We start from the raw sequence: 27,305 nt of genomic DNA, 5'->3' as shown, positions 1-27,305 counted from the left end.
TATATTTAAAAATAAAGTTTATTGACCCCAGAAAACAAATATAGTAGTGCCAGGATTCTCTCCTTAAATATTACAGGTTTCTATTTTAAACGTTGTACCCCGTCCCTTAAAATAGCCTGCATCCGCACCTGCCAGTGTAGTTAAAGGCAGTACCTAAATAACTAAACTGATCAACAATATTCAACACAGTATTTTTTTTATAATATCATATAAATGTACTGGCATATTTACGGCTTTCGAACACACAGGTGTGAGAATAATTCAGACTATATCATTAACAAACAGAATAAATAGTACAGGTGATAAAGGTTCACCTTGCTTAACTCCTACTGACACGCCGAAAAGACATTAGAAAAGAGTCTAACACAAGTTTGTACCTGATTGTACATTTACTTTAGAATAGCTACATGTTTATTTCTAATATCATATCGTATTAACATAGACCACAATGAGTATAGGATATAGTATCAGCGAGTGAGTGGTTCGAAAGAAACAAAGTATAATACTGTTTTGAAAGCAGAATAACTAAATGCTATATTTCCAACATAAAGTAACACAGCTTATTTCAAATATTAATATAAATATATGCGAAAAAGTTATATCGATATAAAAAATGCATATACATAAATACACGCACGCATGCACACGTTTGCACTAAACACTGCACATTCATTAACATATCACTGATACCTTAAAATAAATTGTGTTGCATAATTTTATGTGGTGAGTATATTAAAGATCATTAATTTACAGAATATATTAAACATATAGTAATAGAAAATGTGTTTAAATGTACATAATATGATATCATATATGCAAATTGAAAAGCTAGTGTATTTATTTTATCATTCTTCTGGCATGTGAATTAAATTTTCAAGCCATAGTCGTGATGTAATTCGTAATAATCGGTAGGTCTAATGTATATACAGTGAAATTCATTATTTTCGTGGGCTATTTGTTATTATTATTATTTTATGTTTATTTATTTATTTATTTATTTATTTATTTATTATTGTTTTTTGTTTGTTTGTTTGTTTGTTTGGTTTTTTTTGTGTGTTTTGTGTGTGTGTGTGGGTTTTTTTTTGCGGGGGGGGGGGGGGGGGGGGTGGGGAGAGGGGGGCTAAAATATACATATCGTTGGGCATTTACATTCGTGGATAAAAAGATGGTATCATGAATGTGAAATATATGTGTGCGTGTGTTTATGTGTTTATGTGTGTGTGTGTGTGTGTTGTGTGTTGTGTATATATATATGTTACAGTCAATCTGTGAAACCAGTCATTACTCGTAATGCCTAAACAAATCAGTCATTTCGCGAAGTGCCTGTGACCACCAGGCAATACGCGAAATGACTGAAAATTCCAGGCATTTCACGAAATGACTGAAAATCATGGCCAGCCATTACGCAAAATGACTACTACTATTATTATATTTTCGTTGTGTTCTTAAATTCGTTTACTGCACTAATCCACGAATTGCACAGAAATTAGACTACCACCAACAAAAGTGATTTCACAGTATTAAGATATATATAGAACGTATTCGATCTACGTGTAATGCTAGTAATAACTCTATAGCTCTAATAACTAAGACCCCTCTGTTCTGGGACTCGGACCTGTTTGCCCACGACAGGCATGTGTCAAATGGCTGATTGATTGATTGTGATTCCACATTGCATAATTAACAACCGACCTACGCGTTTAACGAGAGCTTATAAATCCGAAATATTCGTCATTCGAGCTGGCAATGAAAAGCCATAATGAAAGCATTAAAGATTAAATATAGATTTATTGTAGCCAGACCATGAAATAGGATCGGTTTACGGTGGAACGTTTGACAAAGCGTTTGTTCACAACCCTAGACAATTACTTGAGATATATACAAGCGAAATTACGTCCAAATAATCTCAGTGACGTTTCCAGAATCGAACTGGAGGTGGAGTGGATGAGGGGCGATAGCTCAATTCAGAAGTCTTCATGGGTGCCAGTTTTTGGATTTGTTCCAACAAGAAGAGGAGGTAGATGGGAGAAGCAGAGGATCATAATACTCATTCCCACCCCCACCCACCTCCTATAGAACTGTCCCTGAAGCCGTCAGCTACTTTCTTCACTGACAGCTAAAAGCGACCGTGTAACTGGGCAAACAGTAAGGCTATAATAGGTATGCTATGTGACAAAGGCGCAATGCTCGACTTATGAAACTCGGATCAATAAAGCGATAAGCTGCCGATAAACGACAGTATTAATCAGACACATGTGGAAAAAAAAAGAGTTAATACCTGTAAACTACTCTTACTTACCTCGATATTAGTCAAGAACTATTGCCAAAAAAACCTGCATCTACTTGTGGGACATTGTGACCTAACAGACATCCGGCATATTTATTTGTTTTGCGCATGTTGTTAACTGCATGGAGTCATTTTCTTGTTAAAGGTACGGCGACCCATTTCATCTTAATATATCGACGATTACGAATTATTTTAGTTTAGTTTCGTGTGCCTGGATTTGATACTGTTGCTGGAAAATGGTTCAGGACTATTGTTCTTTGAATGTTTACAAACGATATTCTGCACTCAGCCAATAGTTTGACTTGTGTGACGTCCATCGATGGTTCAAGCACGCCTACCCAGAGGCCACACCAGGACGTCTCCAGTAAAATCTGTCCAAGTAGGAACAGGAAAAAAGATGTCCTATTTTTAAAAGAACGGATACTCGGTTGACCGTCTGGTACGTGTTTTCATATGACCTTTTTGTTCAAGCACGCCTGTCTCGATAACAGTTTTTATTTGTTTTTTGTTTAACGACACCAGTAGTTCACATTGATTTATTACTCATCGGCTGTTGGATACCAAATATTTGGTCATTTTGACATACGGTCTTAGAGAGGAAACCTGCAACATTTTCCCATTAGTAGCAAGGGATCTTTTATATGCACCATCCCACAGACAGGATAGCACATACCACGGCCTTTGAAATACCAATCGTGGTGCACTGGCTTGAACGAGTGTTAGAGAAGAAAACCACCGACGGGGATCGATCCTAAACCGACCATGCGCATCAAGTGTCTCGATGACTGCTGCAGGCAGAGTCTCTCAGAATGATCTGTTTTTGAAGTCCGTGGTGAAAACCCCCAACAAACTATGCCTTATTTTTAGAAACACAAAAGAACCGTTTTACCTTGAGTACTTTGACCAATCTGCTCTTTGATAAAAACTTTGACCAATCAGATCTTTAAGAGCACGCTTCCAGTGGAATGATTTATGATGCATTGTGGGTAAAAGTACTCGTGTTTTGTCAACGACGAGGAACTTCCAGTGAGTTGTGATACGTCATTGGTGCACGAAGTACAAACAAGAAACAACGGAAGGATATTTTTAAAACAAAGTCTATTATATAACATTCAGGATTTGCAGTCGAAGATACTAATATTTTCAGTTGGTCTAGCTTTATTATAACCCATTTAAGTGATTTAATGAAACGTGTACTTGGTATGTATATAATTGTGTATGTACGTATGCATTGATGTATGAATATCTATATATTGTATGTATGTATGTATGTATGTATGTATGTATGTATGTATGTATGTATGTATTTATGCATGCATGTATGTATATTGATGTATATATGCATGCACGTACGTGTGTGCATGCGTATGCGCTTGTAGTTATGCAGATATGTATATTGTTATGTAAGCTTATGCAATTCTGTATGAATCTATACGGGTGCGTGTGCAGAGGGGCGGAGGAGTGGGTGGGAGTGAGGTGGTAGTTGGGGTCGAAACATCATACAGCACCAAACCAATGTTATTGTTTTCATTGTATTTTCCAAGGAGAATGACCCAAACCCCTTACCCCCAAACAATTTCGCTGGCTATAGTCTAAACCCCTGCACACATGCCAGTTAAAAATACATGTACATTTAAATGTAAATTTAGAATATTAGAATAAATTATAGTACATGTTCATCTTAAGTCGTACATACCATAATAGTTTTAATCCATGATACTTGAAGCGTGCTGGGGTGTCGTTAAGCATCCATTCTATTCTATTCCATGATACTTTAGAGATACTACTTTCTATTATAATTTTTAAAAAATGTATTCGAAATTAGTTATAATTTTTTTTATTTACTTTTTTAAATAAAGAAATTCAGTAAAGCTGTACCCCGTTGAAAGTAAAATTCAGTGATGATTCCCGAGAAAAAATGGCAGTTTACCAATCTGTGCGAACTTCACAAGTCTGCGAACGAAACACTTCGACTGGCGATGATTCACGAACGATCCAAAAAGTGGTCTAAGGTTGGTGTTATTTCATGTTACTTTTTAACATCCCCTACCACCCTCAGCCCTTGCTGGGTCAGGGTCGGATCCAAGAAATATTTTGCGGGGGTGGGTTTAAGGGGAAAGTGGCACACGAACCAACTCGTCAAAATGGAATCCTAATGGGGGAAAAAATATAAAAAGGGGGAAAAAAGAGGTCAATGAATATTTTTAGGAGGAGAATCTCCTGGTTCTACCCTTTGACCCGCCTCTGTGGTTATGTCTAAGTGATTGTTAATATGAATATTTTTAGGAGGAGAATCTCCTGGTTCTACCCTTTGATCTGCCTCTGTGGTTATGTCTAAGTGATTGTTAATATGAATATTGTTTACGGTTATACACAAACACAAACACAAACAAACAAACAAACAAACAAATAACCAACCAAACATCCATCAAAAGCAAGCAAGCAACCAACCAACCAACCAACCAACCAACAAAATCACAAACGCATTTCTTCTTCTTGTAAGAAAGGGGTGGGACATAGCTCTATGGTAAAGCGCTCACCTGATTCGCGATCGGTCTAGGATCGATCCCCGTCAGTGGGTCCATTGGCTATTTCTCGTACACCACGACTGGTATATCAAAGGTCATGGTATGTGCTATCCTGTCTGGAATGGTGCATATACAAAATCCTTTCTACTAATGGAGAAACGTAGCGGGTTTCCTCTCTAAAACTATATGTCAAAATACCAATAGTCGATGATTAATAAATTAATGTTCTCTAGTGGTGTCGTTAAACAAAAAAAAAACTTTGATTTTTTTTTTCTTCTTTTAAAAACGCCTATACAAATCTAATAATATGCCTTGCATATTAATCAAGTGTACGTGTATGCGATGATAACATCCTGGCACAAACTATTCTGGATGCAATATAATTTGATTGCAGCCAAATTACTGAAAGAAAGAAAGAAATGTTTTATTTAACGACGCACTCAACACATTTTATTTACGGTTATATGGCGTCAGACATATGGTTAAGGACCACACAGATTTTGAGAGAAAACCCACTGTCGCCACTACATGGGCTACTCTTTCCGATTAGCAGCAAGGGATCTTTTATTTGCGCTTTCCACAAGCAGGATAGCACAAACCATGGCCTTTGTTGAACCAGTTATGGATCACTGGTCGGTGCAAGTGGTTTACACCTACCCATTGAGCCTTGCGGGGTACTCACTCAGGGTTTGGAGTCGGTATCTGGATTAAAAATCCCATGCCTCAACTGGGATCCGAACCCAGTACCTACCAGCCTGTAGATCGATGGCCTAACCACGACGCCACCGAGGCCGGTCCCAAATTACTGAGTCCCAAATATTTGTTCAATTCCAACATTAAGAAAGAAAGAAATGTGTTATTTAACGACGCACTCAACACATTTTATGTACGGTTATATGGCGTCAAACATATGATTAAGGAACACACAGATATTGAGAGAGGAAACCCGCTATCGCCACTTCATGGGCTACTCTTTTCGATTAGCAGCAAGGGTTCTTTTATATGCACCATCCAACAGACAGGGTAGTACATACCACGGCCTTTGATGTATCAGTCGTGGTGCACTGGCAGGAGCGAGGAATAGCCGAATGGGCCCAATGACGGGGATCGATCACAAAGCGACCGCGCAACAAGCGAGCGCTGTTCCACTGGGCTACGTCTCGCCCCCAGTTCCAACATTAGGATCAGAGTTAAGGTTATGGTTAGTTTTAGACTTAGAATACTAGTAAACATCCCAGAGTAACTTTAATATTTTCTTTGCTATTACTAGGAAAACTAAAATAGTGCTACTACAAGAGGGAAAGCGCTAAGCATTAACCTTGATAATATTCTTGTAAACTGGCGCCTATTGTTTGGCTTGTTTCTTTCTGAAAACTACTTAAAAAATATCTGTAACAATTAAGGCGCATATCGTTCATAATATCTTGTTTTTATTTAGACACTGATCTCACAATGATTGCAATTTGCAGGTATTATATTTGTGTCTCGCTTTTGTTTAGACTATATTTATAATAATCCATAATTCATTCATCCATCCATCCATTCATCCATCCATCCATCCATCCATCCACCCACCCACCCACCCATCCATCTATCCATCCATCCATCCATCCATCCACCCACCCATCCATCCATTTATTCATTTATTCATTCATCCATCCATCCATCCATCCATCCATCCATCCACCCATCCCTCCCTCCCTCCCTCCCTCCCTCCCTCCCTCCCTCCCTCCCTCCCTCCCTCCCTCCCTCCCTCCCTCCCTCCCTCCATCCATCGATTGATTGATTGATTGATTGATTGATTGATTGATTGATTGATTGATTGATTGATTCATTCATTCATTCATCCATCCATCCATTCATTTATTCATTCATTCATTCATCCATCTATCCATTGATTCAGTCATTCATTTATGGCTTGTATGAAATATGTTCTTCGTTAGTTCCATGTTAAAAGTTGTTAATTCTAATGTATTTGACTTAGTAATATATTATTTACTATATTGTAACGATTTATTATGGAGAAGTCTAAATATAGTCTAGCCTGTTGACAGATATTTTACCATTAATATTTTGTAGCAGGAATTATAGAACAAGTATTTTTTGAAACTTCTAACCTTAATGGTTGTAGATGGAACATTTTATTCTTTGTTCTGAGGTTGCTCGTAATACAAGTTTTAACTTGCAGGTGGCGGAGAGCTACCAGAAACTGCTGTGGATGATCAACATTCGACATTTCCCGGCAGAGTACGAACCACCAGGGACCTATAACATGCTGGTACGTTATTTATTAATTATTATTATTCTTTCTTTCTTTCTTTCTTTCTTTTTTGTTGTTGTTGTTGTTGTTGTTGTTGTTGTTATTATTATTATTATGACTTTAATTATAATCGTATAATTATCATTACATTTCATTATAATTTATGATTATGATTATGATGATGATAATTATTTATTTATTTATTTATTTATTTATTTATTTATTATTATTTATTATTATTATTATTATTATTATTATTTTTTATTATTATTCGTATTATTCGTATTATTATTATTTTATTATTATTGCTATTATTATTATGACTTTAATTATAATCGTATAATTATTATTATATTTCATTATAATTTATTATTATTATTATTATTTTATTATTATTAAAACAAAATTATTCGGTAGCACCAGCCTACATAGCGATAGAAAGAAAGAAATGTTTTATTTAACGACGCACTCAACACATTTTATTTACGGTTATATGGCGTCAGACATATGGTTAAATTTTGAGAGGAAACCCGCTGTCGCCACTACATGGGCTACTCTTCCGATTTACAGCAAGGGATCTTTTATTTGCGCTTCCTACGGGCAGGATAGCACAAACCATGGCCTTTGTTGAACCAGTTATGGATCACTGGTCGGTGCAAGTGGTTTACACCTACCCATTGAGCCTCGCGGAGCACTCACTCAAGGTTTGGAGTCGGTACCTGGATTAAAAATCCTATGTCTCGACTGGGATCCGAACCCAGTACCTACCAGCCTGTAGACCGATGGCCTGCCACGACGCCACCGAGCCGGTTACATAGCGACAGAGGCCTTCTTCTCTTATACAAATTAAAGTTTATTATGAGTGTGTTGTCATTCTAAGCTGTTTTTTTAACATCTAAAATTTCGTACCAAATTAATCTTCTTAGTTAGTGAACAGCTTCTGCCCATATATCCAGTGTTTTACTGGACTTTACCGTCCAATAAAAAGTATGTTTTTTATTATGACACCACTAGAGGTAAAGTATGTTTTTTATTATGACACCACTAGAGGTAAAGTATGTTTTTTATTATGACACCGCTAGAGCTAAAGTATATTTTTTATTATGACACCACTAGAGCTAAAGTATGTTTTTTATTATGACACCGCTAGAGCTAAAGTATATTTTTTATTATGACACCACTAGTTTTTTATTAGACACCACTAAAGTATATTTTTTATTATGACACCACTAGAGCTAAAGTATGTTTTTTTATTATGACACCACTAGAGCTAAAGTATGTTTTTTATTATGACACCACTAGAGCTAAAGTATATTTTTTATTATGACACCACTAGAGCTAAAGTATGTTTTTTATTATGACACCACTAGAGCTAAAGTTTGTTTTGTTTAACGATACCGCTGGAGGACATTCCTTTATTAATCATCGGCTATTGGATGTCAGACATTTGGTAATATTTACACATAGTCTTAGTGAGGAAACCCGGTAAATTTTTCCATTAGTAGCAAGGGATATGCACCATCACACAGACAGGATAACAAATACCACGATCTTTGATATGCCAGTCGTGGTGCTCTGGCTGGGACGAGAAATAGCCCAATGGACTCATGTCGTTGGACTCTCCAGAAATTGATTTTTTTTTTCGTGTTTTATATACTAGTAAGTTAAATATCGAAATTAGATTATTCATACTATAATCGCAATATTCAAAATATTACCGACATGGTGGCTTTAAACATCAAAGACGTTTCCAACTTTCTAACCACCATATCGATATATCACTTAAGGATATGGTTTTATTACACGGGATTGTCATTTGGAGACCGTGTCCTGTACACGATCTACACACGTGGGTGGCGACTGAACGCGAAGTTAATGGGTGGCTCACAATGTCTGGGTGCTTGAGTGAAGTCTATGATCAATATTTGCAGGAAATATTGCTTGATTTATTGAGTACCAGTGAGAGTGCGTTCGATTAAGATTGCGTTTTAAAACTCAAGATGATAAGCGTATAGAGGAACGAATGTAGCGTATCGAATTTAAAAACAAGGAAAATCAATTATGTCTGTCTAATTCTCACTTCATTTAATTTTATATTGCATTTGTTCGTTCGTGCATCTGTCTATCATTTCTCCATCCATTCATTCATGCATGCATGCATCCATGCATGTATGCATCCATCCATCCATCCACCCATCCATCCATGTATACATTCATCCATCCATAATCAATCTATGCGCCCATCCATGCATCCATCCGTCTACCCATCTATCCAAAAATAAATTCATGTATCCATCCATGCATCCATCCGTCTACCCATCTATCCAAAAATAAATTCATGTATCCATCCATGCATCCATCCGTCTACCCATCTATCCAAAAATAAATTCATGTATCCATCCATGCATCCATCCATGCATGTATCTATCCATGATCCATCTATCCATCCATCCACCCATCCATCCATCCATCCTACAATGAATGATCTATCCATCCATTCATCTATAATCCATCTGTGCATTCATCCACCCACCTATCCATCCATCCATCCATCCATCCATCCAACCACCCACCTATCCATCCATCCATCCATCCATCCATCCATCCATTCACCCAACAATAATCCATCCATCCATCCATCCATCCATCCATTCATCCATCCATCCATCCATCCAACAATAAATCCATTCATCCATCCAACAATAAATCCATCGATCCTTCCATCGATCCATCGATCCATCGATCGATCCATCCATCCATCCTTCCATCCATCCATCCATCCATCCATCCAACAATAAATCCATCCATATATACATCCACCCATCCATCCGTCCTCCGTCCATTAATTAATTGATTACGGCGTACTCGTGGGTGTTTATGTGTGTGCATGTTTGCGTATGTGCTTAACATACATATGCCTACGGGTGCAATGGCGTTGCAAATGTTTTTTTTTTTACTATAATAAATTTTATAAAATTATATATGCATATATACATCGTATCTGTTGCCCCCTCCCCGCCGATAGTGTATTGGCCGCCCTAATATAAAATCCTGGCTACGCCAGTGCACGGGTGGGAGTTGGGAGGTGGGGCGAGCGTGTCTTAAAACATGTTAAATTCACGTAATCCTATGACCACATTAAATTTGCCCTTTTGCTTTTTTTTAGCTGTACGAGTTACACTACCACCTGGGCGTGGCACTACAACACCTGGGTGATGGAAAGCGAGCCTGCCAGGAGTACACTAAGGCCATCGTCGCAATCTCCATATCCAAGGTACTGAAACTTGTCCAAACAATCATCGTTCCCTTTTACCCCTCCTCCCTTCCTTCCTTCCTTCCTTTCTTCCTTCCTTCCTTCCTTAGTTTCATGCTTATATCCAATTAAGGTTCAAGCACACTGTCCTCAGCTATCTAGGCTATCTGTCCAGGACAGTGGGTTAGTTGTTGGTGGTGAGTCGAGAGAGAAGAGGGTGTAGTGGTTTTACATCTACTCTCTGAGTCGTTAAAACTGGCTCTGGTTGGGAGTCGGTACCGGGCTGCGAACCCAATACTTACCAGCCTTATGTCCGATAGCTTAACCACGAAACCAGCAAGGCACGTTCCTCATTCCAGTCAGTGCTTCAGTCTCAAAGAAAGTGGTATGTGTTGTGATATCCTTGGGATATTAAATATAAAAGGGCCTACTTCTCTAACAGCTCACGAAGGGTCTCATTTGCCATATACGTTTGAAACAATGCCATGAGGTGTCATATAATGCAAGTCCGTAGGAACCGGTAAAAAAAAAGGGGGGGGGGGAGAGCTTGTGCCCTTCCCACTTTAGCTTTGTTTTGCCCTACTCCATATAAATAAAGATAAAATCTTGCTTGTTACAGACTGTGCCCCTATCCACTAGAGACTGTGCCCCCCCCCCTCCAGATATTCTTACGAGCTGGTCATGTACATAATTAAATTGCAGTACACATGCACATTAAACCAAAAGTGGCAATGAGAGACATACGAGGGATGTACGAATAAACACGTACTAGTATTATATTATAAAAGTAATACCTTATATGCACATTATACTTAGTTAATGTGGCTTAAGAATATACTCGAAATATATTAAAGGGACATTCCTGAGTTTGCTGCAATTTTTAAGATGTTATCGACTAACAGAGACATTTTAACGACTGTAGTTACATATCAAATATATTTTTCTGCATATAATATTAGTAGCTGTATATTAAACGTGTTTCTGATCGTTCTAGTATTTGTACTAGGTTAAATTTCCCTTTATTTCCTAAAATAAAAAATAAAAATTCGTACGTAAGAAAGTATTTGAAGACAAAATCAAGTTTGGACTTCTTACAAATATTAAGACCACACATTGAATATACAGACACTGATATTCTAAACAAGAAAATATATTTAATGCGTATTTTTAGACGTTAAAACATTTTAATAGTCGGAAACATCTTACAATGCAGGAAACTCAAGACAGTCCCTTTAAAGGCATACTGTCACGGATTTAAGGACCTTATTTCTCTAAATATGGATAATAAATAAAAATTACATTAATTGATGAAAAATCAAATCTAGCTATCGCATCTCCTTAACTGAACCATGATGGAGTGAAATCCACGTCATCCCTCTCGACAATTTTAGTTTTTGAATTATGGACCATTGCCATAATTCAATTATTTTTACAAAATGTCATTAATAAATGGAGTATGGTGGTTATGAAGATGGTTGAATAAAGTACATTTAGGGATAAATCAAATTATTTTTGTTTAGGTAATACTTTGTTAGACCATTAAATAGGTCAGTGGTCTGTGACAATATTCCTTTAATGTCACTTAAGAATATACTCGAAATATATTAACAAACTATCCTGAAGTAAAATGTGTTGGTTTAACCATACATTGTATAATTAATCCAACAGCTGTGGAATGATGAATAAAAAACAGTTTGTTAAAGTTTGTTTTGTTTAACGATACCACTAGAGCTCATTGATTTATTAATCATCGGCTATTGGATGTCAAACATTTGGTAATTGTGACATATAGTCTTAGAGAGAGGAAACCCGCTACATTGTGCAATTAGTAGCAAGGGATCTTTTATATACATCATCCCGCATACAGGATGACACATACCACGGCCTTTGATATACCAGTCGTAGTGCACTTGCTGGAACGAGAAATAGTCTTAACGGGCCCACCGACGGGGAATGTCAAAGAGAGTATTCTAAAACATATTAACATAGACATAAGAGTGTATACCACCAAATCAATTCCCGTAGAGGGGCGGGACGTAGCCCAGTGGTAAAGGACTTGCTTGATGCGCGGCCGGTTTTGGATCGAACCACTATGATCACCCTCCAGATCCGCCAATAATATTTAAATATATATATATATATATATATATATATATATATATATATATATATATATTATATATATATTTAACAATTTAAAGTTACACCTTGAATAGAGTTTATTGTTTAGAGTATTAGTTTCTATATATGCAGTAGCTCAAAGTTATTTTCACTCCCTAATATACCTTTTTTTGTACTTGAGCACGAGCGTAGGAAGGTGCCAAAAAGTGTGTGTGTGTGGTGGGGGGGGGGGGGGGCACATTTTTATATTTACACACTTTTACACTATTATAAAGCAAATATAAAGCAAAATATCTGAAAAGTGGGGGGGGGGGAGAGCTAATGCCCCCTTGACCCCCCCCCCCACCCCCCCCGCTTTCTACGCCAGTGTTGAGTTATTATAAACAGGATAACTAGGAATACATTGTATGTACAAACACTGACATTTTAAACATTGTAGCTGTTAAACAATGCTCTGCGAGACATAGCCCAGTGGTAAAACGCTCGCTTGATGCGCGGTCGGTTTGGGATCGATCCCCGTCAGTGGGCCCATTCGGCTATTTCTCGCTCCAGCCAGTGTACCACGACTGGTATATCGAAGACCGTAGTATGTGCTATCCTGTCTGCGGGATGTTGTATATAAAAGATCCCTTGCTTGCATTAGGATAAATGTAGCAGGTTTCCTCTGATGACTCCGTGTCAGAATTACCAAATGTTTGACATCCAATAGCCGATGATTAATTAATCGATATGCTCCAGTGGCGTCGTTAAACAAATCAAACTTCTTCATGTTCAATTCCCATAGACGAAAATAGTGTGGCTAAAAAAAACTCCCAAAAAAATAAAACATATATATATATATATATATATATACATGTATATATATATATATATATATACATATATATATATATATATATATATATATATATATATATATATATATATGTGTGTGTGTGTGTGTGTGTGTGTAGATTGAAACGTGTATCTGTTTTGGTAACCTGTTAATTTTGTCGTCTATGGGATTTGATTTGGTGGTAGACACCCTTCCTCGACATTTTTTATTTGATTTTAAAACGTATGCTGAGATTACAGGGATTAGTGGTGTTTGCTATTGCAATACGTTTTCGACTGAGAGAGCATGTTTAGTCACTAAACAAATATGTGAAATTAACTTTGTTGTTTATAATATCAGTGTTTGTATATACATAGTATAGTGTTTGTAAATGCCTGAACATTTCTAGAAGCCAAGACTATATTAATTTTTACCTCCCAACAATTTCATACCTACGAAAAAAAAGACAAAAAAAAGAGGATATAAAATAAACTTTTAGCTACTACAAACATTAGGACAACCAGAAACATATGGCCTCAGATTACAGTTATCTTCCCATTTGGAAATCCGGAAATCCGAAAATATGTCCGCGCAATAGTCTGACGTGGCAACTATTTGACTGAAGTGACAGGGGAGAGCATGTAGTTTGTAAACATGTGTAACTTGTTAACATTCAGGCCCATGCAAAAGTAGTGGGTTTTTTGGTGTAAAATGGGTGTACTCCGGCCAGGTTTAGAGGGTGTATTTGTTTAAACCAATATGCTGGGAGAAAGAGCTGGACAACAGGGGTTGTCCTCCAGGCAGGCAAAGGTACATACCAAAATCCACGGGCCTGCTGATATTAATAAAAATTGGACATACAAGCACTTATATTCTAAACAAGAATATTTACAGTGAAACTCCTCTAAATCGGACACGCCAGTAACCAAGTAAAACGTCCTGTTTTAAGAGGTATCCGGTTTAGAGAGGTTCTCTTCTGTACAGATGTTTAAAAGGGGTCGTGAAAAATGTCCGGTTTTGAGGGAATTCCGGTTTACAGAGGGTCCGGTTTTGAGAGGTTTCACTGTATTAACCATGTAATTTCAGTTGCTAAAAGGCTCTGTCAGTCAGATATACATTTTACAATGGCAGCAAACTCGGGACAGTCCCTTTAACCCCTTCCCCTACAAGCGTATCTTTGTATGCTCGTGCAAATCTGGGGGCGGGACGTAGCCCAGTGGTACAGCGCTCGCTCGATGCGCGGTCGGTGTGGGATCGATCCCCGTCGGTGGGCCCATTAGGTTATTTCTCGTTCCAGCCAGTGCACCACGACTGGTATATCAAAGGCCGTGGTATGTACTACCCTGTCTGTGGGATGGTGCATATAAAAGATCCCTTGCTGCTTATCGAAAAGAGTAGCCCATGAAGTGGCGACAGCGGGTTTCCTCTCTCAATATCTGTGTGGTCCTTAACCATATGTCTGACGCCATATAACCGTAAATAAAATGTGTTGAGTGCGTCGTTAAATAAAACATTTCCTTCTTCGTGAAAATCTGCGAACGGCCCCTAAATGGGCTTGTTATTTACATGTAAAAATGAGCGAACGGCCCCTAAATGAGCTTGTTATTTACATGTGAAAATGAGCGAACGGCCCCATAATGAGCTTGTTATTGACCTGTTTTAATATTTTAGGGAACCTGCGTAGCGGATTGTGTCCAGTCCTCATGTTTGATGACTCCCATGCACTGCAGACGAGCGTTCGCTTACTGTCAAATAGGTATGTTATACAGCTTTGAAATAGAGGACGAAACGTAGCCCATTGGTAAAGCGCTCGCTTGATGCGCGGTCTGTTTGGGATCGATCCCTGTTAGTGGGCCCATTGGGCTATTTCTCGCTCTAGCCAGTGCACCACGACTAGTACATCTAAAGGCAGTGGTATGTGCTATCCTATCTATGTGATGGTGCATATAAAATACACCTTGCTGCTAATCGAAAAGAGTAACCGATGAAGTGGCGACATCAGGTTTCCTCCCTCAATATTTTTGTTGCCCGTAATCATATGCCCTTAATCATATGTCCGACGCCATATAACCGTACATAAAATGTGTTGAATGCGTCGTTAAATAAACCATTTCCTTCCTTGCACTTGTATAATATCCAACAGTGAACGGGTGTGATATACAACAGATATGATATTCAGCAGTGAACAGATATGTTAACAGGTATTGTTTACATGTATGATATACAATTGTGAACAGGTATGATGTCGCAAAGAAAAATATATGATATACCGCAACTTTTGATATATCAATCAAGAAGCATTAGTTACAATGGAAAACCCCCCAAATAAGTCGGCACAGGAGGTTCGATCTTGTGACCATTCGTACCTCATGCTAGCTCTCCATGACACGCACTGAGCGAGAAACCGACACCATGCGGTCGATAAATATTTATTTACACTGCTGCCCTTTGCTATATTATACATTTTTAAAATAAGTGCTAAGAGAATTTTCTGTCGAGCCGAATTCCTGAAATTGCTGAGTTTGTTTGTTTGTAGATAAAAAGAACGAGGCACTCAGAGATGCAGAGCGAGCAGTAGTACTCGACAGTGGCAATTCGGTAAGTATTTACCCGCCCCCAAAAACAACACCCCCAAAAAACTAAACACAATTAAAAAACCTCCAAAAAACCAAATTAAAAACAACAACAACCCACAAAACCCCCAACAATAACAATACCAAAAAACCCAAACAACAACAACAAAACAAAAACATCCACCACCATCTCCCCACAAACCAAAACAAACCAAAACAAATCCACCACCGCCACCACCACCACCACCACCACCACCACCACCACCACCACTACTACCAACAACAACAAAAACAAAAACAAAAAAACACAACAAACAACCCCAATACCCCCTCCCCCCAAAAAAAAACCCCCACAACAGAACCCCCCCTCCCCCCAAAAAAAAGAAGAAGAAAAAACCCAAGAAAAAAAAAGAAAAACCCAACAAACAAAAACAAAACCAAAACCCAACCAGGACTGCGTTCAGCGAGACAGAACACCAATCAAATAATTAGCGACCGTTACTCACTACCGCTGAACGCAGGTTAGATATCACACTAGAAGACACGAACAGGGAGAAACAGTTACAGGAAATGAACAGTTGACATGACACGGATTTAGAATGTGGTGGAGGGCCCAATATATAGCTATGTAATATTTATTAGCTGAAATCACAATTTAAAACCAGTTTAGAAAGCAATACATTGTCTGAGAGACAAACAGAACGACAGATATACATGAAAACACTAAAATTTGCTTTTGGTATTCGAATTTACCGATATATAATGGGTTCAATTATTGTGTATGATCGATTATTATCACTATATGACGTCACGATTATCATTTGTAATCGCAAAAGAAAATAAATTCCTTACTCACCGAGTGTATTGAAGTTGCTGCCGTGTTATTTTGGTTCATAATATGAAATAAATAATTTTCAAATATAAAGACAATTAACAATTTATATTGAATCTTTATAAGTGTAAAGCTATGATAATACTTTAACTGCAATGTTAATATTCGTTATTTTTACAGGATGTTTTCTGTGTCCGAGCCTTAGTGAGAGGATCCAGGGATGAGCGAGCATTGGTATGCATGGGCGGTTCCAAGGGAAGGGACCAGGGGTACCCGTCCCCTTTAAGAACTCAAACTCTCCTTGATCTTAATAATTTGGTTACAATTCTCTTTTCACAAATTACCAAACTTTTATTGAAGTGCCATTTCCAGGAGTTTACCCATGTGACCGTTGTTCTTGGTCCCCTCTCTAAATAGTTCCTGGGTCCGCCCTTTGTATGTACATTATCAGTACTAGTTTGCACGTGGTTTGCATAAGTAAACAATGTCACATGATTTATGCGAGATTGCAGCTTTAACAGTATGAAGAAGAAGAAGAAGAAGTTTGTTTTGTTTAACGACACCACCAAAGCACATTGATTTATTAATTATCGGCTATTGGATGTCAAACATTTGGCAATTTTGACATATAGTCTTCAAGAGGAAATCCGCTACATTTTTCCATTAGTAGCAAGGGATCTTTTATATGCACCATCCCACAGACAGGATAGCACATACCACGGCCTTTGATATACGAGTCGTGGTGCACTGGCTGGAACGAGAAATAGCCCAGTGGGCCCACCGACGGGGATCTATCCCAAACCGACCGCTCATCAAGCGATCGCTTTATCACTGGGCTACGTCCCGCGCCCCCCCCCCCCCCCCCTTAACTGTATGAAAGAAAGAAAGAAAAAAATGTTTTATTTAACGACGCACTCAACACATTTTATTTACGGTTATATGGCGTCAGACATATGGTTAAGGACCACACAGATTTTGAGAGGAAACCCGTTGTCGCCACTACATGGGCTACTCTTCCGATTAGCAGCAAGGGATCTTTTATTTGCGCTTCCCACAGGCAGGACAGCACAAACCATGGCCTTTGTTGAACCAGTTATGGATCACTGGTCGGTGCAAGTGGTTTACACCTACCCATTGAGCCTTGCGGCGTACTCACTCAGGGTTTGGAGTCGGTATCTGGATTAAAAATCCCATGGCTCGACTGGGATCCGAACCCAGTACCTACCAGCCTGTAGACCGATGACCTACCACGACGCCACCGAGGCCGGTTTAACTGTATGAAGTCAAATTGTGTAGAAACAATCTTTGTCACTGGCGTAGCTGGAGGGGGTGGGGGTTATGAGGTCCATGCACCCCCAATCACACCTCTTTTCCACCACCACCTTTTGTATTTGTCTGTCGACTCGTAGACAGGGTGGGTGTCCTCCTCCACCAATGTATCTGGCAAAATCCTGATTACGCCAATGCCCTTTCTAAAGAAGTTTGGTTGTACTTTTCGTGCTATATATATATTTACGACGAAATCATACACACTGAACATTAAAAGCTATACTAAATAAATCAACAACAGACGGATTTCGCCTATAAAACCAGATATACATTTTTTTTTTTTTACAAAAAGTATGATATATCAGATGTCCACCAACCCCCACCCCCATTTCCCCCACCCCAACCCCCACCTCCAAACCCCAACAACCCCCAACACCCATCAACAAAGTGATAACCATACTGAATATGGATTTGGCTAATAGTAGTTTTAATATTTCACACACATTATATATAGATGTATATGAATATATATCACATTCAATTAATGTCATTAAAATAGCAACAGATTCAAAATTGTAAGTAAAAGCAATGAGACGCCAAAAGCTAAAGGGGAAGGACGTAGCTCAATGGTACAGCGCTCGCCTGATGCGCAATCGATCTAGGATCGATTCCTATCGGTGGGCCCATTGGGATATTTCTCGTTCCAGCCAGTGCTCCACAACTGGTATATCAAAGACCGTGGTATGTGCTATCCTGTCTGTGCGATGATGCATATAAAATAACCGTAGTTGCTAATCGAAAAGAGTAGCCCACGAAGTGGCGACAACAAGCTTCCTCTCTCAATATCTGTGTGGTCATTAACCATAAGTCCGACACCATATAACCGTAAGTAAAATGTGTTAAGAGTACGTCGTTAAATAAAACATTGCCTTCCTTCCAAAAGCTAAGTGACATTTTATCTACCTTTTTTATTCATGGAGAATGAACAAAAGGAAAACATTAAGAGAAATGGGAAGAAATCAGGCAATCGATTTTCTCATTTAAAAAAACAAAACAAACACATTTGATGGCAGTCTACGAGCAAAACGGTAGACACATTGTGATTATGGTAGTTATATTGTCATTGTATTTCGTTACTGCAGGCATTAAAAGACACAGACCTGGCACTGAAGGCCAATCCAAACCACATCTGCGCCATCATGATCCGTGACGCGCTCACACGGCCCCCGGTAAGTACTGTCCTACTGTACGGAGATCCCTTAGAAAAGTTCTGTTGCTTCTGTTCAAGGATTGTGTCTTTTAAACATAACAGTAAACGGGGGTTCTTGGTATGTATCAACAGAGGAACATGCCACGGACTCCAAAGTCTTGGAACAATTCACAGAGTTGCCACAGTTCATGGTGTAATAAGTAACAAGTCGATTATTATTTTAACAACACGTTGTTTCGTATTTGACGATTTCGACGAAATGGACATTTTGTAAAACATGAAGAAAACATCAATATTTCATACTCTGATAAAAACATTTGTGAAAAATACTGAACTTGATAAAACATTTAATCTTTAGTGTTAGTTTTAACAAAATTAATGTATGTTATCATAAGTGTCAAGATATTCGAATAAAATCATGACCTGTTTGCATATTCCAGAAAATAACACCCACACCCCAAATGACATTGGTATTTTGATAAATCAAATTAAGGCATTTTATTGCGATGTTCTAGATAGTGTTAAGTTTCATTGCAAAATTAAGATATCTTCCCCTTTGCGTTGATTTTATGATTACATAATGTATAGGTGTACATATTGCTAGAATGTTTAAATAGATAAACAGTTAATTTGGATACGTTGACGATTCCCGCATTTTTGAGCATGTACGTTTAGCCAAATTATCATTGATGCAATGTATTTTGTTCTGAAGAAAAGTGCGAAATGGACGAACATAATTGAACTACGCGGCAGAGTAAGTTAACATGCTTTAACATTTTCTAGTCTGCTTCACATTTGCACCAATGAATACCATTCTTACATGTAAACACTGTCACGTGAGATAATATCACAGTCACATGAGATAATATCACTTTCACGTGAGATAATATCAGTCACGTGAGATAATATCACTATCACGTGAGATAATATCACTGTCACATGAGATAATATCACTATTACGTGAGATAATATCACTGTCACATGAGATAATATCACAGTCACATGAGATAATATCACTTTCACGTGAGATAATATCAGTCACGTGAGATAATATCACTATCACGTGAGATAATATCACTGTCACGTGAGATAATATCACTGTCACGTGAAATAATATCACTGTCACATGAGATAATATCGCTGTCACGTGAGATAATATCAGTCACGTGAGATAATATCGCTGTCACGTGAGATAATATCAGTCACGTGAGATAATATCGCTGTCACGTGAGATAATATCACTGTCACGTGAGATAATATCAGTCACGTGAGATAATATCACTGTCACGTGAGATAATATCATTGTCACGTGATCACCATCTGCGTGAACTAGGCACTCATGATTATTAATTAATGATCTATCAAACTTGTGTTTTCCAGTGTTATTTATTATACTAATTATAAACTGTATGCATGCTTAATTTTTCACCTTGAATTTGGATTGGTGTTTGGCACTCTGATGATATAACATTTAGCACTTTAATTTTTTGGCAATTATTATACACGATATATATATATATGCACTATAATTAATTTGAGTTACTGACATCCGGGACATCCAGAACCCGACTGTGCATGTTTGTTCTTCTGCCAAAAGACATCGCCGTTTAATGATGCGTGCATTACAAGCCAATTTCATACCATATTGTTATAAATGTATACCCATTTACAAGTGATAGAATACCACATGTACAATTTTTTATTATTAAACAATAAAAATGTCAAGTAACTTTACATACTACAGAAGTCTGCGTTCATGTATTTGTAGTATTGAAATAAGATTTAATAAGATATTTCTGTTTGCTGTATCATTTTTAAAACAAAAAAAATCAAAAAAAATCTGGGGCCTAATTAACAAAACTCTCTAAAGCTTTCTTACAGAACATAGATTCGTCATTACAAAAAGTTTTCCCCGTTCACTAAATACGTTAAGCTTCAAGGGATACAACTCGTGATGTTTCATCAAAGTCTAGTTCAACAGAGTTGTCTTCCTTTAGTTAATTCCTGAGAGGTTGATACTATTTAAAAAAATTTTTTTTTAGTACATTTAAATCATAGATTGTGCTTGAACCTTAATTGGACGTTATTATGTTATCCAATCCAATGCAGTAAATTTATGATCGTTTTCCTATTTGTTTATTTATTTATTTATTTATTTACTGAATTATTATGTCTTAAATTAGTTGTGAATTAAAAACAATTTGCTAGAAAAAGCTGAGTAATAGTCTTGATAGCCACAATATTATTATTATTATTATTATTATTATTATTATTATTATTATTATTAATTATATACAGAACGTAGATATGCTGGTGGGTTTTTTGGGTTTTTTTTTTTATAATTTGCAAAAATCTGCAAAAATATTTGGGTATGTCTCCATATATACTCGTTTTACCCTCTGTGTATACTCGTTTTACCCCTGTGTGTGTACATGTGTGTAAGTGTTTATATGTTCAATTTAATTAACACAGGTGTCGAAATAATGCCGTCCCGACCGTCCCCCGGTCAACGTCACCACGGACCGGGAGTGTTTTTTCACCTGTCGTCTCGTCGGAACGTTTGGTCCGGATTGGGTTTATTCGGACTGGCAGAATTTAAGGCTTGTCGGACAGAATATCCATCAGAAAGTACAGCCAATTTCGACCCCTGTGATTAACATAATATAAAAAATACCTGTTAATATAACTGTTGGTATATATGATTTGTTTGTTTTTCTAGACAGAACAAGGTAATATGGAATCCTTTCACACTGTCACAAGTTTCAACCATCCCAGAATCATGGAGTTCTTCGACAGGTATCTTATAACAATAAGTACAATAGGGAATCATTAAATCTTATTTTTAAAAAGACGAGTAATTAATGTATTATTTAGACAACATAAAGAATATACATCTGTGCTCACAACAAATTACATATACATGTATTAGGATCTTTTTGTTTTAAAACGGTTTTATTAATAGACTATATGGAAATCCCAAATTTGGTAGAGTTAAACCCTTCATCGCTATCATCACAATATGTACCCAAATTTCGTTCTAGTCGGTGAACCACAATTGGTATACCAGGAATGAAGGAAATGTTATATTTAACGACGCACTCAACACATTTTATTTATGGTTATATGGTGTCAGACATATGGTTAAGGACCACACAGATATTGAGAGAGGAAACCCGCTGTCTCCACTTCATGGGCTACTCTTTTTTTATTAGCAGCAAGGGATCTTTTATATGCACCATCCCACAGACAGGATAGTGCATACCACGGCCTCTGTTACACCAATTGTGGAGCACTGGCTGGGACGAGAAATAGCCGAATTAGTCCACCGACGGGGATCGATCCTAGACCGACCGCGCATCAAGCGAACGTTTTACCACTGGGCTACGTCCCGCCTGCTGGTATACCAAAGGCCGTGGCATGTGCTATCCTGTCATAGGAATGGTGCATATAAAAGATGCCTTGCTCCTAATGGAAAAAATAGCGGGGTTCCCTCTCTAAGACTATATGTTAAAATAAAGCTCATATTATGTATATGTCCAAAACGCAAGCGACAGACACATCAGACGCAACAGTCGGACCCCACGCACACGCCGCAACCAGTCTAAATGAGACCAAGGCCGTACCCTCCGGGGGGGGGGGGGGGGCAGTTGCCTCCCTGAGAATTTCACTTCTGTTTTTTTTTTACTCCAGAAAATAGCATACACATCTCAGGATTTAATTTGTATTGTGTTTCATTTGTTTATAAAAAGGTACGTCTAGAGCCTTTACAAAAGGTTTGACATCAAATAGCTGATGATTAATACAAAACAAGTGCTCTAGTGATGTCGTTAAACAAAACAAACTTTGCTGCCGACACGTAAGGTACAACTTGTGACGAAAAGTTTTATTAGAGCATTGAAATACTAGGATACTAAACTGGGTGAGGTACTGGACAACCAAGCGGACGACAGTGGTTCAAGTCCCATCAAAGCTAGCTCGCACTTTCATTCATCTGTCACCTTTTTTTACTGTCGTTCTCATTATCTTAATATAAAACAACTTTCCAATTTCCCCCACGATTTCAATCTGTTTCGACCTTGTCCAGGACAGTGGGTTACTGATTAGTTAGTTAGTTAGTGAGTGAGAGAGAGAGAGAGAGAGAGAGAGAGAGAGAGAGAGAGAGAGAGAGAGAGAGAGAGAGAGAGAGAGAGAGAGAGAGAGAGAGAGAGAGAGAGAGAAGAGAGAGAAGCAGAGAGAAGAGAGAAGTTGGTGTAGTGGTCATTAAGTCGTTGAAACTCGCTCTGGGTGTGGGCCAGTACCAGGAGGCGAACCCTGTACATACCAGCCTTATGCCCGATGGCTCAGTCATTAATGTATTATTTTCTTTCTCATATTCTTATTACAGCTACAAATCTGACTGGTATATATTCACTGGAGTTTATTTATTTAACCAGTAATCTTATTAAATATCAGTCAGACACTGGTCGATCCAAGATCGATCTCCGTCGGTAGACCCATTGGGCTATTTCTCGTTCCAGCCAGTTCTACACAACTGGTGTAACAAAGGCTGTGGTATGTACTATCCTGTTTGTTGGATGGCGCATATAAAAGATCCCTTGCTTCTAATCGAAATGAATAGCGACAGCAGGTTTTCTCTCTCACTATCTGTGTGGTCCTTAACCATATGTCTGACGCCATATAACCGTAAATAAAATGTGTTGAGTGTGTCGTTAAATAAAACATTTTCTTCCATATAACCGTAAATAAAATGTGTTAAGTGCGTCGTTAAATAAAACATTTCCTTCCTTTAACACTTGAGTTTTTGTTTCAGGTTTTTCTTTTCGCTGAATGTGCCTCACTCGATCACCGATATTAACCTAACGCCCAACAAACCCAACAAAAATCAAATTGGTGAGACACTCAACTTCTTACGCCTATTTCATACACGTTTTAAAGGGACTGTCCTGAGTTTGGAATCATTGTGACTAATTCAGGAGCGGATCCAGAATATTGTAAAGGGCGTGTTTGTGTGTGTCACACAATTATAAAAAGGACATGTTTGAGTTGGCCAAATGAGCCGAGCACCCAAATCTGTAGGTGTGTGTGGGTTGTGGGTGGAGGACAGGGGATGTTCGTGTGCATGCTTCCCGGAAGATGAGATATAAATATTCTCAAAGACGTGTATTCAAGGCAATTTAATGTTGTATATTGTGGATGATGAATGTTTTTTTTTTTTACAAAAATACGCGACCACTATGATCCCCCTCCAGATCCGCCAATAATATTTAAATATATATATATTTAACAATTTAAAGTTACACCTTGAATAGAGTTTATTGTTTAGAGTATTAGTTTCTATATATGCAGTAGCTCAAAGTTATTTTCACTCCCTAATATACCTTTTTTTTGTACTTGAGCACGAGCGTAGGAAGGTGTCAAAAAGTGTGTGTGTTTGTGTGTGTGTGGGGGGGGGGGGGGGGGGGGGGGAGGGGCACATTTTTATATTTACACACTTTTACACTATTATAAAGCAAATATATGCATATGCCCCCTTGACACCCCCCGCTTTCTACGCCAGTGTTGAGTTATTATAAACAGGATAACTAGGAATACATAGTATGTACAAACACTGACATTTTAAACATTGTAGCTGTTAAACAATGCTCTGTTAGTCGGAATCATGTTACAATGGTAGCAAACTGAGGACGGTCCCTTTAACAACGCTTCACACGTTCCCGTTAAACGAAACAAACTTATAGCTATAACTTTATTTTGACAAACGTCTGACCTACTGAAACAATATTTTCATTAATTTTAACGAACAAATTAGCATATTTAATCTTGACCTTTGCATTAACAATGACATTGACCTTAAAGAAACTTCATTCATTTCAACTTATTTTCATGCTTATATCCGATTAAGGTTCAAACACGCTGTCCTAGGCACACACACCTCAGCTATCTGGGCTGTCTGTAACGGACAGTGGGTTAGTTGTTAATTGGTTAGTAGTTAGTGTGTGAGAGAGAGAGAGAGAGAGAGAGAGAGAGAGAGAGAGAGAGAGAGAGAGAGAGAGAGAGAGAGAGAGAGAGAGAGAGAGAGAGAGAGAGAAGGTGTAGTGGCCTTACACCTACCCATTAAGAACTCGCTCTGGGTTGTAGCCGGTACCGAGCTGCGAACCCTGTACCTACCAGCATGTAGTCCGATGGCTTAACCACTGCGCCACCGAGGCCGGTCTTAATGAGAGAGAAAAAACCCCACAGAAACTTATTTCATTTTCAGAAAATCCTGAGTACAACAGGTCATCGATGTCCGGCTCCAGCAACGTCAAGATGTCGCCCAAGCCGTTCCGGTGTGGCACGTCGTATAGTACCCACAGCAAACTGTCCACACGGCGGCGTCTCGACTACGGCGAGGCGGTGAGAAAACATGTGGCGAGACCCAAAACGTCCATGGAGTACTATCTAGGTACTCGATGCATTTCATTTTTATTTCAACTTATTTCCGTGCTTATATCCAATTAAGATTCAAAGACGCTGTCCTGGGCACACACACACCTCGGCTATCTGGGCTGTCTGTTCAGGACAGTGGGTTAGTTGTTAGTTGATAAGTTGATAAGTTGGTGAGGAAATGAGAGAGAGAGAGAGAGAGAGAGAGAGAGAGAGAGAGAGAGAGAGAGAGAGAGAGAGAGAGAGAGAGAGAGAGAGAGAGAGAGATTGAGAGATTGAGAGAGAGAGAGAGAGAGAGAGAGAGAGAGAGAAAGAGAGAGATTGAGAGAGAGAGAGAGAGAGAGAGAGAGAGAGAGAGAGAGAGAGAGAGAGAGAGAGAGAGAGAGAGAGAGAGAGAGAGAAGAGAGAGATTGAGAGAGAGAGAGAGAGAGAGAGAGAGAGAGAGAGAGAGAGAGAGAGAGAGAGAGAGAGAGAGAGAGAGAGAGAGAGAGAGAGAGAGAGAGAGAGAGAGAGAGAGAGAGAGAGAGAGAGAGAGAGAGAGAGAGAGAGAGAGATTGAGAGAGAGAGAAAGAGAGAGATTGAGAGAGAGAGAGAGAGAGAGAGAGAGAGAGAGAGAGAGAGAGAGAGAGAGAGAGAGAGAGAGAGAGAGAGAGAGAGAGAGAGAGACAGACAGACAGACAGAGAGAAGAGGAGGGTGCAGTGGTATTACACCTACCCACTGAGTCGTTAAAACGCGCTCTGGGTGGGAGCCGGTCCGGACTGCGAACCCTGTACCTACCAGACGTATGTCCGATGGCTTAACCACGACACCACCGAGGCCGCTGGTACTACATGTAACCCGTGGCTATCACGGCAAACTTTAGTTGGGGCGTGGCAAGGCTCACACTGGAACACATTTTTTTCCTCCATTTTTATCAACATGATATCCACATACATAAATGCAATACATAGTTACATGAAGATTTAATGTATCAATTTCCTTTCTCCTCTCTCCCCATAAAAAAGACAAAAAGATAAAAACAACAATAGAAGCCAATTATATACTCAATATTCGGGCTAAAAAACCAAAAACAAACCCTACATTTTAAATAAATTGACCACAATTGGTGAATCTATCACAATTACAAGAACAAAAAGCAATAGTCTTTGTTATATAATAGTAATCAGTCAACTCGTTTTGAATCCAGTTTAAATTGAGTACATATGCATTGTAATGACTTTTGAATAATAAGTGTTTAGTAACCAGAACAATTGCATTAACTGGATCATTATTTCTAGTTAAAAAACCAAGAGTAACATTTTGTTTATTAAATTTAATATTACTACCAATTTTTATATAAATCCAGTTTTAAATATCTGTCCAGATAGAGTTGACTAATGCGTATTCCCAAAACAAATGAGTCATTGTACCAAGTTCTAAATCACAAAAACTACACATTGGAGGAGAAATATAGCCAGTTTTGTATAGATATGTATTTACTGGAAGTATAATATGGATACATACTTACATTGAGGATAGCCTCAAATATGTTTGCTGGAAAGTGCAACGGCAGCGGGTTTCTCATCCAGATCTAGACTATAATGTCGTAATTACCATACTAACGAACCATTTTGTAAAATGTGCTTGAGGTGTCGTAAAACAAACATTCATTTCCTTTCTTTTTCATAAAAATTCAAGTTTTAAGGGGGGTATCCGGTATAGAGAGGTTCTTTTCTATACTAATACTGAATA

The 27,305-nt window shown here is 38.3% G+C and overlaps 1 protein-coding gene across 1 annotated transcript in view; it reads left to right on the top strand.

Moving 5' to 3' along the window:
• The window catches only part of LOC121368424, a 37,867-nt gene that overhangs the window by 2,506 nt on the left and 8,056 nt on the right, over positions 1-27,305 (top strand). The window contains exons 2-11 of the mRNA XM_041493154.1: positions 4,147-4,299; positions 7,004-7,093; positions 10,242-10,349; positions 14,935-15,019; positions 15,800-15,861; positions 16,849-16,902; positions 19,080-19,166; positions 21,867-21,943; positions 23,958-24,037; positions 25,407-25,592. Coding sequence (XP_041349088.1) covers positions 4,189-4,299; positions 7,004-7,093; positions 10,242-10,349; positions 14,935-15,019; positions 15,800-15,861; positions 16,849-16,902; positions 19,080-19,166; positions 21,867-21,943; positions 23,958-24,037; positions 25,407-25,592 — 940 coding nt within the window. The 5' untranslated portion in view covers positions 4,147-4,188. The remainder of the gene's footprint in view (positions 1-4,146; positions 4,300-7,003; positions 7,094-10,241; positions 10,350-14,934; positions 15,020-15,799; positions 15,862-16,848; positions 16,903-19,079; positions 19,167-21,866; positions 21,944-23,957; positions 24,038-25,406; positions 25,593-27,305) is intronic.

Source organism: Gigantopelta aegis, chromosome 3 (genome assembly GCF_016097555.1).
Source record: "Gigantopelta aegis isolate Gae_Host chromosome 3, Gae_host_genome, whole genome shotgun sequence".
NCBI classification, from domain to species: Eukaryota; Metazoa; Mollusca; class Gastropoda; order Neomphalida; family Peltospiridae; genus Gigantopelta; species Gigantopelta aegis.
Note: the sequence above shows the minus strand (reverse complement) of the source record. Positions and strands in the feature narration are given on the sequence as shown.